The sequence below is a fragment of the Uloborus diversus genome, chromosome 1 (assembly GCF_026930045.1).
Source record: "Uloborus diversus isolate 005 chromosome 1, Udiv.v.3.1, whole genome shotgun sequence".
Lineage (NCBI taxonomy): Eukaryota > Metazoa > Arthropoda > Arachnida > Araneae > Uloboridae > Uloborus > Uloborus diversus.
The window spans coordinates 261,250,464-261,269,001 of record NC_072731.1 but is presented as its reverse complement, the minus strand read 5'-3'; the positions used below and the strand labels follow the sequence as shown (position 1 = coordinate 261,269,001).

General features: G+C 35.1%; 1 protein-coding gene across 1 annotated transcript in view; it reads right to left on the bottom strand.

Annotated features, from left to right (window-relative positions):
• LOC129220415 (tetratricopeptide repeat protein 39B-like) overlaps window positions 1-18,538 on the bottom strand; it is a 114,980-nt gene that overhangs the window by 52,682 nt on the left and 43,760 nt on the right. The window contains exons 4-8 of the mRNA XM_054854838.1: window positions 18,430-18,505; window positions 14,572-14,701; window positions 12,091-12,223; window positions 4,558-4,657; window positions 2,185-2,250 (exon numbers count right to left, since the gene is read on the bottom strand). Of these exons, the coding sequence (XP_054710813.1) occupies window positions 2,185-2,250; window positions 4,558-4,657; window positions 12,091-12,223; window positions 14,572-14,701; window positions 18,430-18,505 (505 nt within the window). The remainder of the gene's footprint in view (window positions 1-2,184; window positions 2,251-4,557; window positions 4,658-12,090; window positions 12,224-14,571; window positions 14,702-18,429; window positions 18,506-18,538) is intronic.

The following is an 18,538-nucleotide window of genomic DNA, read 5'->3' as shown; positions in this document are numbered from 1 at the left end:
TAGGTTGCACTACGCGTGGCTTCTACGTCTTTCACATTGAATGAAGTACACTATTGGATTAAATCTCAACTTTTGTAGGATAATTCTTTAAAATAACAAGTAAGTACAGCTTTTGATCACTTTGTAGCTTTTAGGGCTTTCAAACATAGTTAAAAGTACGTTTAATGCTTTTCAGCTACCGTTAGTCCGTTACGATACCGTAGTACCGTTAGTTGTTTATTTTCAGGTTACCGTTACTATCGTGAAAATTCCATCATTCACACAAAACGCTACTAAATGTATCTATCATTATTTTCTTGAGTACTCGATAAGCAACATTTAATCACCGAAATAGTAACCGCAATGATATTTTCAATAACCAACAAGTGAGAACCGAAATAAAAATGATTCTTGTGTTTCGTGTAGCGAGCGCGAAAAATAAAAAAGAAATCTCTCTCCGTCTATCTTTTTCTTTTGCTTTTTCGTTCAAGTGTTTGAATCATTTCCTGTTAGCGGTTATTCGATAGTGTTAGGAGTTTCTTTAAATTTTTAACTGTCGAAAAATTTTATGCGCATTTTATTTTATTGTTATTTTGATTGAAATGTTGAACGTTTGAGAAACGATTTTGTTTTATCGTAACTTTAATATCCCAGAATATTTTTGGCTGTTCATGTAAATAATTCATAAGTACATCTACACTTTACTTTCGGTGCGGTTATTTCTCACAAATGATCATTAACTTAACTATGATTATTCAAATAATTACTCGTCTTTAACTTTGAATATATTTGTGACAACTCTTTGATACCAAATAAAGTCTGTAGATATTTATTGTTTTATTCATCTTTAATATTACTTTGTAAAACAAAAAAAAAAAAAACTCATCAGTACGCAGAATTTTTTCACAAGTTTTTTACCGCCCCGAGAGTTATTATAATTATTATTATTTATTTTATTTATTTTTAAGAAAAGGATAAAAATTTCACAGGTTCGCAATGTTTTTCATTTGTTTTTACCGACCCGTAGGTCAAAAGAGGTTGAGAAACACTGATGTTGAGAACGATCAGATGAATTAAAGCAATGAGCACTTCTTAACTATGTTGAAAACTCTGAAATATGGTCAAATGCTGTAATTACAAGTTTTAATCATTTCCAGTACTGAATTCATGCAATGTGAAAAGTGTGCAAAACGTAGACTATCATGAATCAAAACAAAACTATTAAAAAAAGAAAAATACACAACTGTATTCAAAAACGCACACAATACGGGGGAGGGGGGAGGGAGGATCTACAGTAAGGGTGCCATTTTTCTCTCCGAAGGTTCATTCTTTTCACCCCGGCTGCCTACTTTTTGAAAGGTGCCTGTTTTTCACCCTAGTTAGAGGTGAAATTTCGGCTCCGTATTGGGTGCCGCTGGTGAACAAGCGTTTCACCCCTGAAAGGTGCCGAATGCAACCTGTAGTTTTAACAGTGAAGGAAATAACCCCATTACATGAAACTCGAACTAATCCCCTAAAAATGTCTAAAAAAGGCAGAAATTTGTGCTTCAAGAAATGAGGTCACGCACAATTTAAAGAGGCACGTATTCTGTACAGTATTTAGTTTCATACCACATTTCATTAACAACGGTAAAATGGGACACGGAATTTATTGACGAAAGTCATAAACCTACTTCAAAAAGCCCCATAAAAGTAAGGCTGAAAAAAACAAAGAGCAAGTGCTTTCAAGACTTAAAAAAAAGCTTCTAAAAATGCCTGCGACTATTATATTTCCTAAGCTTTGACAAGGACTGCAAATGGCAATAAAATGATATTTATTGATTACTAGTGGTACGCGCACGGCTTTGCCCGTAGTAGAAAACTAAAAGGTCTTTTGGTTCGCCTGTATATTTACATATAATGTATGGTGAATTTCTCGCCAATCGGCTTGCCCATGTTACGGTTCCACGTTATGATAACTTGGTAATTTACTCGTCCATCTTATGATGATTTTGCTCGGGAAAATGTTCTTAAAATTGCAATACAAAATCGAATTTCTGAAAAATCGCTACGAGGTGCACACCCCCATACTACAAATTAATTCTGTGCCAAAGTTCATGAAAATCGGTCGAACGGTCTAGGCGCTATGCACGTTACAGAGATCGGGCTAGAAACCCAGACAGACTTTCAGCTTTATTATTACTAAAGAAGTATTAATTTTCATACCTTATCACCACAGAAGCCAATCATTTCTAACACTCGAATTATCCTCGTTGGGAGATGTGAAACAACCTGAAAGCAAAAATAAAACTCAAAAATATTGCACTTGAAATGTAAGATGGGTATGAACACTAAGAAATTCAATAAATATCGCTGACTGCACAACATGTCTCGGCAGAGTTGCAATGACGTCGCTGCGAGTCACAATGGTCACAGTTAAAAAAGTCTTGGTTTCCTAGGAGCGAAATCGCCGATCTTCGCTGAGGGGAAAACTTGATTCTTCTGCGCATGCGCGCCCGAGCTAAATCGACGTCGTGAATGGCCACGCCGGAATTACTTTAAACTTTGATTTCAGCGTCACGGCGAGGAGTGACGCCAAAGATCGGCGATTTCGCTCCTAGGAAACCAGGGCTTAAATGAAAATATTGTGACGTCTCACATGAGTCGCGTTGTGACACATCAGTGACGCGTTTCGTGTGACTTCACCGTGACGACATAGCGGCAGGGGCGCGCACAGAAATTTTGGGGCTCGTCACGAATGATTTTCCGGCCCCCCTCCATATTGTTTACTCCTATATTTCACGCCTAGTTTAAAAAATGTTGGACCCCCTTCAGACTCGGACCCGGGCCAACAGATGCCCCCCCCCCTCCGTGTACGCCCCTGCGTAGCGGCACTGAATAATTTATGACTGGTAACGTGACATTGTGAAAACGTCACTGCAACGGCATTTCAAGACTTCGCCCCGGTCATATAACACATTGGAGGCATAAGTGAATGCACGTTGTAACTAGGGTGGTTCAAAAATTCATGTGAAAAAAAAAAGTTTCTTTTAGATAACAGGACACCCCTCAATATTTTTAGACCAGTGGATAGCAATATACTGGAAGAATTTTAGCTTCCTATTTCAAATGAAAGATGGTACCAACCCCCTCCCCCAAACTTCATCAGTATGGGGAGGGGGGTTAAAAAAATACATTGAACTAAAAAAACAATGCTACATACTATAAAATACAGGAGTAACATGCATTTACATTGCAATAAAATAATTGTTAACCAAAAGAAAAAAACAGTTGGGAAATTAAACTTTTCTAAATTTGTGACATTTTCTGTGCATGTTAAATTGAGGGGTCATTGAGCACCCCCTTAAAATTTGAGTAAGAAGCTAAAACTTTTACTTCATAACACTACTTACATGACTTTCTTTTACTCCAATTTAATGTCATTTCCCCATCACTGGCAATTTTAATGTGATTCAATTGTTTACTCTCTAAATATCAACAACAGTGGCCAAATTGAAACCAAATTTAAAATTTGAAAAAAAAAATCGCCAAATTACTTTCCAAGTTGGCGACAAAACTTGGTGACCATAATGGCGATATATCGCCAAGTGTCCGCCAAATTATAACACCATTTGAGTTTACATCGAAATTAACAATGATTTCCCCGAAAAAGGGGCAAAAGACCCCCTTAGGAACATCCGAATACAACCAAAAGGGAAGGTGCACAACTAGGTCCCACTAGGAGTCTATGTACTAAATTTCAACTTTCTAAGACATATCGTTTTTGAGTTATGCGAGATACATACACACATATCGTTGTAATTAACTCGGGGGTCGTCAAAAATCGATATTTTGGGTGTCTGTAGGTTCCTAGGCATATATCCACGTGTGATCGGTTCGAAAATAAAACTCAACATTTATTCGGGGGTGCGGAAAATTTAAATTAAGGCCGATTTTTGAGTGAAAATTTTTTCGCGAATACAATACTTCCTTTTTTGTAAAAGGAAGTAAAAATAGGGGTTGTCCTGGACTCTAGCTGAAAAAAAAAAGTTTTTTTGAACCACCCTAGGGCATTGGCTTCCAAAACGAGTGTGCGGAACACCGCACTTGCTACCGCAATCCTTTTTAATGTAGTTTTTGCTTCAGTAAATCTGGTTTTGTATGCAAGTAAACACACAAAATTATTTATACTAATGCAAAGCCCGCCAAGTTGCTACTTCATGCCACAGCCCTAATATGGCTTAGAAAGGCACGTGGGAGATCATTTGGAATGTCCACTTTCTGTTTGTAGTTTAACTTACATTTTGTGCGAATGGCATACATCCCTTGAACCCCCCAGTACAGAGTTATACTCCTAATTCTAAACTCGGGCTACGCCTATGAAGAAGGGTGAAAGCAAGCATTAGTTAAATCGTTATTTAATATTTTGGTAAATAGGATTTACATTTTATCATAAAATTTTCATGATTTTCAAAGCATGTGCGTAGTGAGTACAACAATACAAATAATTATGGTTTTAGTTTCTACGCAGGGATGCGTAATAAAAAGAAAAATTGTGTTTCTGCAATAAAAGAATGAGAGAGTGATAATACGTCATACCAAATAAAATATTCCAAGTCCCATTCGGACTCCACTTTCAAAATGGCGTCTGTCTTCTTCATCTTCCCAGCGTCTGTTTTCTAAAATAAGCAACGCCTCTCTATAAAACAAAAAAAAGTTTTTTCTTAAACTTCCTTTTTTATATTTATATAAAACTAAAGTTGAAAACTTCGACTGAAGATATTTAAAAACAGTGCAATATCAATGCTTCGCAAATAATCCAATAACCGTTTTAACCTTTAACAATTGAGGTGGAGTGGTATTTTTTTAAACCTATGAAAAATTATTGTGAGGCTCTGAGAAGTTGAGCTCCGACTCTAATAATGTTTATCTCTGTTTCGGAAAAGAAGGGAGGGGTCATTGGCGCTAAGTTGAGTTGAGAAACTTTCTTAGTAGTTTTTAAAAAATATTCTAACTAATATTCGAGCCAATAACATGTCTATTTTTCGCTAAACTCCCCTAAAACAGGTAAACATAGTCAAGATCACAGCTCAACTAACCAAAGCTTCACTATAGACTTTTGCATTCAAATGCTTCGTAAAGTTTACATACATTTCTTTATATGTAAATGTAAGCACACTTTACGGCGCTGTATTAGTAGTATTTATATAATCAAATGACACAAAAGTCACTAGAAATTTTCCTGTAGTAATGTCCTAAATTTTGTAGAGTTTACAAGAAATATAATATTGAGATTACATGAATCCTTTACCACCTACTTTGCGAAAAAATCCACTCACCAGTTAAAGTTAATAGAACCATTATTTTACCGTCGTTATTAAATATTGTACAGTTGGAGTAAGTCTAACCTGGTAGCATTGTAAAGGCAAAGCAGATCCTAATCACAGCAATACGACGCTGCCAGGTTAGATTTGCCCTATATTGTGAAATATATACAAATTGCCTTTTGTTGCATTTTCCCCCATTACGAAATAGAGGGCGCTATTAGCGACGTGGGAAAATGTACTTGCACTTTCACTTTTGTCATCCATCTTCTTGTGTTTTACTGTCCACGTGTCTTGTGTGCTGTCGTTCTTAAAATAAAAGACATTTAAAAAAAAAGCTTTCTTTTTCTAATAAATGTTTTCACGAAATAATATTTGGATCCTCACTGGATTAGTTCAAACAAAGACCCCTACTCGTGTTCCAACACCTTTAAACTTTGTTACGTTTTCTAATTCAAATCATTTATAAATAAAAAACAACAAATTTAAAACAAAATTTTGAAAAAACTTTTTTGAAATTTTAAAAAAATTTTATTTCAATTTTTTACAGCCCTAAAATTATTACAATGTCTTACATATTACTAACGTCGACACAATTTGAATTCAACATCCAAAGTTAATTACTTATTTATCTTTTAATATTTTAATTTTAAAAAGATCGGGAACGTTTAATTTTAAGGAATTATGAAGTCATTGATGGTCTCTTTTATCATGCAGAAAACATCATTTCCTATATTTTTCCAGTTGTATGCAGTTGGTACATTTCCTACTATTTCCTTCAAGACTTAAAATTTATTGCATGGGAATTGAACTGACATCAACTACGCACTTTTTTGGCATTTCAATTACATAAGTTGCAAGCAGAAACTATTTGTCTATGCTTTTTAACCTTACGTGCTTTAACAAAATATTATCTAACCGCAACATTCAGAAGATTAGTATTCTTCATCATCATTTCTGCTCTTAAATATCCAAGGACATTGCATAACTTTTAAAACGAACAAAGTATCCCATTGCAACTTAGTTTGTATGCTGGACGAAAATTAATGTCACCCCTCAAGCAACTGCGTAATATTTTCATAACTGGTGCTGTTGCTTAAGCAGGCTCAAAATTGAAAGAATCGGAATTGCTTCTTGTGACGTCAGCTAAATTTTGCCTCTTATCTACTTATCTATCTAATTTATAAACGTGATGACCAAATAGGAGGCACTCACAGGGAAAGTTTGAAGCCACTTTAGCAAAAAGATAGCCCTCCTCCCCTGACACAAAAATAAAATTTTTAACTTTCATTTTTGGAGAACTCACACACTATCACCGTTTTCACACACCGTTTTCATAACATGAAAATATGCAGTCGATTTTTTTTTTCACTTCAAAGGATCCCACTTTATGGAAACACTAGTGATCCCCGCACGGCTTTACCCGTAGTAGAAAATAAAAAGGTCTTTTGGTTCGCCTGTATATTTACCAATAATTTATGGTGAATTTCTCGCCAATTGGCTTGCCTATGCTACGGTTCCACGTTATGATAACTTAGTCATTTACTCGTCCATCTTATGATAATTTTGCTCGGGAAAATGTTCTTAAAATTGGAATAGAAAAAGAACAAAACCGAATTTTCGAAAAATCGTTTCAAGATGCACCCCCCCCCCATGCTACAAACTAACTTTTTGCCAAATTTCATGAAAATCGGACAAACGGTCTAGGCGCGTCAGAGATCCAGACAGACTTTCAACTTTATTATTAGAAAAGATTACTCAAAATTTTTGTTGTTTTGTAAAATAACTCAACTTTTACTTTATCCAGTTTCCTGTCTTTCACCCGTGCACACTTTCGAAAAGTGATAACATTTTACAGATTTTAGAACTCAAGCTCAGTCTAAAACGCTTGAAGCTCTCCTGGAAAATTCTTCCATCTTTGCGCATCACCTGAAAAGACCTCGAAGCACACAGGGCCAATTTATCAAGGAATTTCTTCCCCTTTAAAGCATTTGCTTTCATTTTAACTTTTGCTAAGCCTTTTCCTTGAAAAGATGAGACTTAGGAGCTAATGCATGTTCTTTTATTTTTAAAGTCTGTTTCACATTCTTTGTATATTTTGTAATTAATTCTCCCTCCTCTTCAAACAGTTTGGTGTTGCACCAAATGTGCAATAGTTGAGCAAGTTAGAAGTGAAAACTGGATTCCAATAAATAAGACTGAAAGTTCTTTTGCATTTAAACATCCCATGCCAGTACGAAGGCAGATTTTATCTTATATCTGCAATTTCAGAATCATTTTCACTTTCATTAGTACGCAAAAATTTATGGTTTTTTAGTTGCATCCTGTTGCTGCACAATTTTGAAACTAAAAACGCGAAATGGCTTTCCTTCAAGTGAAAGGAAAAGTCATTTTTTACATGAAATCCTTCCTGTTCCGCTTTCCCGATTTACAATATGAACAGACCCATAAAAAGTAAAATGAGTAGTTAAACAAGACACAGAATTGGAGAAAACCAAGATTTGTAAAAAAGTGTATAAATTTTCAAATAATTGGGAAAGATATGCCTCTATTAATTGTACACCACGATGCACCAGTTATGCAACTTTGCTCCAATTTTGCAGAAAAACGAATTTAAATTCAGACTTAAATGAGTAGATATTACTTTATATATATATTTTTTTAATTTTATTTTTGAGTCGCCTTCCGTTTTTCCCAAAAAAAGACCAAACATAAGCACGTTTTTTGCAATTTTGCACGTTTTTTTATGTTAAAAAACGCGTGCATTTTTTAGAATATTTTTCCGTCCCATCAGCAAAGGAAGAATTCTTGGACTTTCACAATCTAACTTTATCGAATCGCTAAAGACATCTATTTGAAGAAATAAAAAGTAACGAGCTGATGTGTGCATCACATGACTTCCTTTTACTCGAATTTAATGTCATTTCCCCCATTACTGGCAATTTTAATGACATTCAATAGTTTACTCTCTAAATATCACCAACAGAGGCCAAATTAAAATCAGATTTTAAAAAAAAGTAAAAAATCGCCAAATTTGTCGCCAACTTGGCGACCAAAAGACTGGCGATATATCGCCAAGTGTCTGCCAAGTTATAACACCACTTGAGTTCACATCGAAATTAACAATGACTTCCCCCCAAAAAGGGGCAAAAGACCCATTTAGAAACTCCTAAATGCAACCAAAAGGGGAGGTGCACTACTAGACTCCACTAGGAGTCTACGTACTTCTTATAACCTAAACTACAAAATCCAATAGGTCCCCGCGACGCTCGAGTAAATCCACATTTAGCACCATGGGCTCCCCTGTTGTATAGCAGTCTAGGTAGGTATCACTAAAAACAGAGTGAATATTTCACCCTTTCACTTTTCTCCGCTATTTCACTTTGTCAAACAGATATTCTAATTTCTTCCACAAATCACGTTTATAAATGACTATCTCAATATTTCCTTATCATTGAAAAGATTTGAATTTGTTGTGAGAAACGGAATACTAAATTAAAAGACTTCCCTGTACCTTCAGCTTTCCTGCTTCATAATTTACAGATTCAACCTTAAAATTTCGTATATTTTTAAAATTTTCCTTCAGTTTATGAGTCAATTAGACGAAGGTTCAAACCTTCATTAACACTCTGATATTCAACAACTTTCCTCAGCATAGCTTGTTTCAGTCGTGCACGCAGTATTAGTACCACGCGGCAACTTAACAACGAAATAGCGTATTGTAGTCAAATTTTTCAATGATGATTGTCATATTCAGTAAAGAAGAAGTCACTGAGACATTTTTTTCCGTAAGCGAAAATTTTATTTAATTTCTTCACATTCATGTCAAAAGATTTCAAGGAAGTTGTTCTTAATCTATACACACTATTACCATGATTTATCATGAATTCTACACTACACCTGCCCTATAAGTTCCGCTAAAAACATGCCATTTGTCTTTTGTGTTAATTTATTTTTATTTCACAAACACAATTAGGAAAAACAAAAATGAGGAAAAAGGTTCTAATTTCTAACCTGTCTTTATTTATTTATTTTTTTTTTACGTGTAGAGATTGCTAAATAAATAAATAAATCTGAGAAGCTCTAAAGTAGTTAGGCGTTGTAAATTATAACAGAAATTAATTTAACCATATTAAACTATAAACACATGGGTTGTGTGTATACAAAGGGACGGGGGTCACTATTTTTTGTTTGCTTATTTATTTATTTATTTATTTTGAGCGATCACGGTTGCTAATTGTTTTCATTTGACTGTCCTTGATGTCCGGTTCCTTTTTCAACCCCACCGCCTTCTGCAGGCGCGACTCCTCCCGGTAGCCGCTTCTCCTGGTCGGTGGCGTCCATGTCCTACACACACGCACGCTCATACACACCCACACACACACATACACACACGCGCCTTTACACACACACATACACACGACAACGCGCATAGCACAGGTCTACGCACACACACACAAGCCTACACATACACACACGCGACAACGTACATACACACAGGTCTACGCACACACACACAAACCTACACATACACAACTATACACACGTAACCGCCCAAGAGCAGGGACAGGAACCGTTTCTAGAAACAAGCGAATGGGGTAGTAAGTCCTGTCGCAACTCGTGATTGCGAAAAAACATAATTTGAAATCAAAATTTCAGAATTGAAATTAATATTGAAAATTCGAAAGTTTTTTTAAGTTTCAAAAGTTTTTTTCTTAGATTAACTGACAACAGAAGCTTTCTTCTACACAACTCCTTAAGAAGAGAAATAGAAAATGGTCTGTCCAAAGTGTTTTGGGCAGTAGCGCAACTTTTCATTTACACCCCTAATATATCCTGGAGCATAATTATAAAACTTCTCCCAGTTGTTTAAAATTTTCGCACATACCATTAAAATGTTTTAAATGTTTGTACAAGCAAAATGCCACCGTTTTTCAATAAAATAAAACAGGGTTGGAAGTGGTTTCGATGTGCCGTTTTTTGCTCTTTCTGTTCAAGTGTGTAACGAAAGCAGAGAGCATTTTTGATTTCGACTATTTCGTTACCTTGGTGAGCAATAAATCATTTATCGCGCGTCATTTCACCGCGCGTCACTTTGTCACAGCGTGAACTCATCTTGACACTAATGCGTCACGCGTCAATGTATCGTATTATCAGTTCATAGCTATAATCCGTTTGTTTGATGATCAGCAGAAAACCTTTCATCAGTTAAAAAATTCAAATATTTCTTTACATGCATATTTACGAACAAAAATCACCTGACAGAGATTCCTACTCTATGCTTAATCGAGTTCTACTCAAACTTGACTAATTTTCACAATTGTTTTTCATTGTCGTTTGAACCATCGCCCACGGCCATTCTGGAAAAATTAAATATCACTTAAAAGGAATTTAATCATAAAAATCGTGTGCCTACGATAATCTGTATATAAAAATTGCTATATGTGCATGTTGCGTACACAAATCCATTTTACCAGAGAACTTTGCTGAATTTGGCGCAATGATCCTTTGATGCTCAGAAATTCACAAAGGGAGTTTTTCATTCCTATGGAGGATTAAAAAAAAAAGGTTTTCGCCAGAACATCTGTGAAACGGAATGTTTACGCTTGTTAATACAATGACTGAATTTTGAGAATTTTTAAAAATCCAAAGAGGTTTAAATTTTGAGTCATAAAATTGCTCTTTTCTAGATGCTGACAGAAAATTTTAGGCTATTTTTTTTCTCTTATTTAAGCCTGGTTGTTGAACATGTGTCACTTAATACAACTCTTTCTAGGTAAACTGTGTAATGCAGCAAGTGAAGTATATATAAAAACAGATGATGACCGACTTTTATCCAGTTTTTGAACCCTCATATGCAGGCATGATGCAATTTTACATGAATGGTACTTGTTTTAACTTCATTCCAATAAAGTTAAGACACGGACACAAAGGAAATATTCAGAAATATCCTACAATGCAACGTATAATGAAAAACCTCTTATATAAGAAACACTGATTATATAAGAAAAATTGAGAGCTCTTCTCTCCCCCCCCCCCCCTCCCCTTCCTAACAAAAACACACACACACGCGACCAGAATAATTTAGTCTTAACATTTTTTTTAAACCTGTTTCAGAAAGAAAGTGAGCAGTGGTGCAATAAAGCTCAATGAAGCAAAATTGGCTTACACACTGCAAAGGAAAAAAAACAATGGGGTCGTTTCCGAAATTTTAAAAGTTTTTTTTTTCTGAAAGAGCATGCTTAAAAACATAGGATCTGACCATTTTTTAAATAATTTGTTTATAAGTTTAATATTTTTAAACAATTGCTTAAATCGGTGCGCTTTTATTGTTTACGCTTCGGCCGATGACGTCACAAATGATGAACTGCCATTCAGTGTGGCCATTCACAGAACAAAATATTTAATTCGCATCTTTACTCACGTGTACTGGCAACGATAGGGTTGATAGCAAGCGTGGAACGCAATATTTAATTCGCTTTTCGATTATCATAACGTGGAATCGCGGTAGTAAGATGCGCCAAGGAGCATCATTTGTTACGTCATCAAGACCGTGCCTTGTTTGAAAAATCGGACATTTAAAAAAAAATAATTAAAAAATAACTGTTAGAAAAATAATTTTCTGGGTCCATGTTTTTTTTTTTTTTTTTACTTATTCTATCCATTTTAGTGACAAAAAGTAGCACTTTTGACTGAAGGAAACAACCTCATTCAAATACAAATACGTAACATTATCCGTCAAGAAGTTCAGCAGATTAACTTAACTCACCAAAATATACTAACTCCATGAATTCATTCGTAAACTTACTTGTAAGCTCGATAGCAAGCTCTTATTCTCAGGCCTCCTTTGATGAAGTTCACAAATGAATTATCTGCCACAAATGTCATCAGAGCTGTTAACAGAAGACACTCAGCGTAACACAGTTCTGCGTGGACCTCCTCTGTAAAACAACACAGGACATTTTGAGATGACTGCATTCGTACGTATTCGAGTCATTCATAAAAAATGTTAACTTGATGTCATTCAACTAAATGTCCACTTTGTTGCTTTATTGAAGGAATGAACAGAATGAGTGAATACAGAATGAAGAATATTTGGCGTTAGGGGGCCATTCATTTCTTTTGTAAGGATGATTTTGTGAATTTTTGACCCCCGTCCCCTTATGTAACCTTATGTAAGGGTAAGTAAGATTTTTACCCCCCCCCCCCCCTCTTACGTAAGATTCCATTTCGTTTTTCAAGACAATAAAAAAACAAATCTAAATTGCTGGAATCGCTATTAAATTCACTGTTATTAATTTAAAAAAAAAACCTTTTTGTGTAAAGAAATATTTACTAAAAGCAATCTATACTGAATTATTTTTCGACAAATATTTTTTGTATATGATGCGGTACTAGTTTTAAAAAAAAGACATCTCATACATAGTGCAATTCTTTTATAAAATTTTACACTATTCATACTTTGAAAAACATGCAAAAAACAGCTCATCCTAGTATGATTTTTACCTTCCAGCAGTAAACGAAATAAGATTCCTGCCAAACCACTTGACCGCGCTATTTTTAATATAAAATATCGACTTGGAAAATATTACGTAAGAATGGGTCTAACCCCCCTGCCCCCCCCCCCAAAGTAAGGGTATGTAGAGATTTTTCAAACCCCCACTTTTCCCTCGGGACCCTTCCGTAATTAATTAATGGCCCCTTATGTTATCTTAGTTTAGTAGCAGAGTAGGCATATTTTAATGAATAGTTTTGATAATTGTATTCATTTAAAGATTATTTGACACTTAGAAACAATTATCAGCTGCTATATATAAAATGTTCTTCCAAAAATGTGTTCTATATTTTATTATATTTTATAAATAATGAATATTAACGGAGTGGACATTGCTCTTTTTGTTAGGAAATGAATTAAATTTATTTTCTGACCACGTAAAAAGTGTGCAAGTATTTAATGAAAACTTCTTTAAATAAGTTTAATAAATATCTATGTGCATGAAAAGTAGAGTAAGAAACAACAACGTCAAATAGCACAAATTGCAGATTACCGCAGACACATGTTTCGGCATGATAAGAAACGCTTTTTTCAATGCGAGAGATATAAGCTAATGGATGAAAAGGCTTTTGTCGGATGTCTTTTCATCTATGATCTCATTTTTTTTGCTTTAAAAAAGTGTTCCTTGTAACGCCGAAGCAGTGTCTGCAATAATCTTTGTGCTATTTGACGATGTTATTTCTTATTTTACTTCTTTAAATATTAGTTCTATTTGGCTTTTATGCTATTGCTAGGAACAGCATATATATGAATCATATAAAAACATTTTCGTTCAACATTATAAAAAAACACAACTATCCATAATGTTTTTGACTGACGATTCTTCTAACACATTTGTGGTTTTCTGAAAGCATAACTGAAAGTAGATAATTCACTACTATATGTATCTTGATCTTTATTGGATTGAGCAATAACTCAAATTTGATGTGTTTGCCCCTAATTAGCCAAGGTGGTGAGGGCTTCTGATTGGGTCATCCCTTTCGGTGAAAACAGCACACCGAAACGGCTTATCCTCTTTCAAGGGCGCCCATATGCAAAATTTTAAGGGGGGGGGGGGTGGTGGCTCAGATATTTTCCTCGTGGTTTAGCAGGATATTTTCCCCATAGGAACCGATTTCAGAACTGATTAGCGTTATTAAAATTTGACATTTTTAATAACTTATTCATTAATGGCTGGAGAAGAAATATTTTTACATTTTTGCAAAGAAAAAAATACTGGAAGCAAGGAAGTTCTCATTTCAAAGGGGGGTGCTTGAGCCCCCCCCTTACCCCCCATATGGGCGCCCTTGTCCTCTTTGGTCTTTTTTGACCAAAAAAGATGGGCTAATCCAAGGTAATAACATTAAATATGAAATTGGTGCCCTATCCAACGAGGATCAAGATCAAATTCCAATCTGATAAAGACTTCTCGTTCGATTTCACTTATTCTGTGAAAAAGCCTGAGACGTGTCAGGCGAATCGTTCAGCCAGAAACATCCGTGATGGATCAACAGAGGCAGGCAAAAACTGTAAAATCTTAGCTGTCAGAAATGATTTTTAGGCGCCAGACAAATTATTTGTCGAAACTTATTGGGAAATGCAGTGCAACATGGCTTCTGAACGAATCTTGTACTCAAAAAACTAGTCGCCTACGTATTTTTTAGTAGCCCAGGAGACCAGGTGCCCGGGAATTTTCGGACCCTGTCCTTGAATTTATGGTGTTGATATATGGTGTCTTTATTGTCTTCAACCCACCTGATGTATATAAGTTATAGTCAACTCCTCTGAGTAGCCTGGTGATGTAGAGCAAAGTCCCTCTCTTCCTCAGCCGGTTGCAAACTGAGACACTTTCTTTCAAAACTTCCATCGTCTTGCTGATATCATCCTAGAAAAACAGAGCACTATTGAATCAATGCCGAATTGATGTTTAAAGGCGTAGGTAATGTATTCATATTATTGTTGTTCATTTCTAACGATATTTTAAATAGTAACTAAGAACTCACTCTTAAGCGTAAACTCAAACTTAAGAGGTGCATTGCATGAAAAAATATTGCAATTTGAAACATAAAAACCAGGGCGACTACAGCTTATAAGCTTTATTACAGATAGCTTAACTTTTGATTGAGTATCTTCACAATGAGTACGTGATTATTAGGACATTACTTCCTAATACAGCTGATGTCATGAGTCATCAAATTTTAAAAATCTAATTTTTTCGTTAGGTCACCACAATTTTCGCCACTACTGTAGACGAAATACATGTTTTTTACCCCTAACAAAAAATTTTCGTGCACCAGAATCATTTCCTTCGGTTTGGGACCCAGCGCTCTCACAAAGTTTTTTTAAGTGGGCAATTCCACGGGAAACTGACTGACATTTTTAGAGTAAAAGAGTAATTATTTTGTGATGTTCAACAAAAAATATACATTGTGCAAACTATTTTTTCTCCTGGATTATTGTATTTTTTAAGCCGACTTTAATGGTTTAATTGAATCTTCGAAATACATTTTGGTTGATTTTTAAAATAATATTGAAAACACGATAATTGACTGACAGTTTAAACAGTAGCATGTCAGTCAGTTACCATGGTTTTAATTTTTTTTTAATTATCCAAAATATATTTCAAGAATTCAATGATAACATTAAATTCAGCTTAAAAAATACAATAATTTAGGAGAAAAAGTAGTTTTCACAACGTATATTTTGCGTTGAATGTTGCAAAATACACTGTTTTGCTCTGTCAGTCAGTTACCCATGTGCATTTAGCACTGAAGGTATGAAATTGCTCTCCCCTCTCCCCCCCCTCCCGGCTTTGAAAAAGTTATGATTTACAAGTATAAGTAGGTGTAGTTTTTGTTGTTTTTCGATATAATATTCACAGTCATTCAGAATTTACCCTTTGACCTCCCAGGAAAAATGGGAAATGACTGTCCTACTCATGAGCATTCAAGTTGCTAAGGTTCAATAAACTGCAATTATCTTTAACCTTCAGCAACTTCATGCACATTAACATGACGAAAATTGCTATAAACTGAGGGGGTAAGATTAAACGAATCTGTTTCGACTTGTGAATGCATCTTACCACATTAAGTAAGAAGATACACTTATGCAAATTTTCTTCTGTTTTTTGCCCCCTCTTCAAACTAGTTTAAGATTAGTCAAAAAGTCTGGCCTTTCATTGGTCGACACGTTTCTAAATGGGATGGATATCCAGTAATTTAGAAAATTAACATGAAGGTTCTTTTCAAACGACTTCACGTTCTATTAATGACTTTCATATTATAATCATGTAGTTTGCAACCCTTTGTGGCAAGGTGTACATAGACTGGATTCTTCCCCTGATAAGAACGTTTCTTGGGGCATCCGCAAAAGAGTTAAAGTGAAACAAGGAAGTTTCGTCGAATCAGCAAGTAGGATGGATCTCATTCGTTGAAGTATTTGTTTTTTCGTCTGAAGACTCTATTAGTTGTATCTTGAGCACGTAACATACAACAGGCGAAACGAAAACCAGTTTTTTCACGTAAACATTATACCTGACCGGTGCAATCAAGTATAAAATTCGGCATGATTCTATACAGTGGGGAGAACTCGCGGTTTAGACCTTGAAACAGGTTTCAAATTAAATGGATCGTTAAGGAATAAAAATCGTTTAACAGTGACTGTGCGGTAATGGCGAACTAAACTTATTGGCAATTAAGTAATTGGCGTATAGTTTCTTTTCGCATAAAATATAATTGAAAGTTTCCTCAAAATAAAAAACTACATAGCACGTTTACTGCAAAATCTTTTTTATTTTTAAAGACAAGGTATTTTTCAGTTGTATAATGCCCGAATCGTCTTGATAGCGTGATTTTTAACAATTCCATGTCCATAATTTTGTAATTGTTTTCATGATGAGATTATTAAAACTGAATCGGCTCTAACGCCACCCATACTTACACAAAACAAAATGAATGTTTTCATAAACTTGTACACACAAATTTCTAAGCATGAAAACCAAGAAGTAGTCCAACAAATTTATTTTCAATTAAAAGAAGTAGCTAAACGACATTACAAGTCTCAGTGCGGGAGTACAAAAAAGTTTTGGTTGCAGAAGATTAAATCTCTGTACAGTGCAATTAAACTTATATGTATAAATTACTTTCTTCGGTTCAGAACTGACATACTTTAGTCCTTTATTATTATTTTTGAATTTTAACTTTCAACATTCTGAGAAAGTGTCGCAACTGATTAGCTAAAAGAATGAAGATGTTATGTGATAAGTAAGTTTTTTTTTTTTTGTCTTTTTTTTTAGAAAATCCCCTTATCCTGCTATTTATCTTTACATAATTATCGTTTTGTTTGCCTGATGCTGTAAAGTACAAATAGAGGAGTACTTGCCACGAATTTAAAATTTTAGTTCCAGTGGCCGTGTGGCCTTTAACAACTAAACTCCAACAACAGTGAAAGCGCCACAGAAAACAACTTTATGCGAAAAGCAAGCAAAATATTCTATGTTTAAAGCAGATCATTGTAAAATTATTTCCTTAAAAAAAAAAAATAATGTCTAACATATTTCTTCAGTCAAAAATCTCTCGTTCCTCGTCACATGCTAATTCTTTTAAAATCTAACCATCTTCAACTCGCGTATTCCTCGAAAAGATTCCCAATCTTGAACACATGTTCGTTTTTTCTCAAAAACCTCCCATTTTCCAACATATTCTTTCCATCAAAAATCTCCGTTTATTCATCATGTCTAATTACCTCAAAGATCTCCTATTATTCATCATTTTCATTCCCTCAAATACCTCCCAATCTTCCTCCCGACCACACACTCAAAACCCTTTTTGAACATGTTCATTCTCTCCAAAAACTTCCATTCTTTAACATGCTCATCCTCTCAAAAATCTCCCATTATTTAACATGTTCATTCCTTTAAAAAAAAAACTCCCGTTCTTTAACATATTCATTCCTTTCAAAATCTTCCATTCTTCAACCTGCTCTTTCACTCAAAAATTTCCCATTCCACAATATATTTATTCATTCCCACAAAAATCTTCTCTTCATGTTCACTCACTCAAAATTTTTCAACCCGTTCATTCCCCCGAAAGTTTCCTGTATTTCAACATATTCATTTTAACAAAACTGTCCCATATCAGTGGCGTCACTACAGGGGGCGGGCGGTCTGCTCCCGGGTGTCACCCCTCAGACAGGTGACCAAATTGGAATTGTAAGTTTGTGAAAAATATGAAGCTAAAATGAAATTTTTAAGAGTACTAATTCGAAATTTTTTCGGGAGGAAACCCCCCCCCCCGGGACCTCCCTCTCTTCCACCCTACATCATGGAGAGAACACTGTGCTCAGGATTAGGTTCATATTGTCAGCACTTGGACTGAAAATTGTATGAATTTCATGTTTACATAGAATATTAAAACCTTTTTTTTTTGCGTTTGGGGGGGGGGGGGGGTGACACCACAAATTTCCGCCCCGGGTGTCACCTATGTTAGATATACCACTGCCTATCTTTTAACATATTTAAATTCTCCCCCAAAAATCACTAATTTTTCTACGTGTTTATCCACAAACCCTTATAACTCTGAAACGGGAAAAGAAAATGTAAAGGGAATAACTTACTGGATCAAATGAAAGAATAGACTGGATGAAGCAAACGGTGCCTTTTCCAAGGGCATGATAGGAACTACAGTGGGCCCTAGAAAAAACATTCACAATAAAATATAACGTT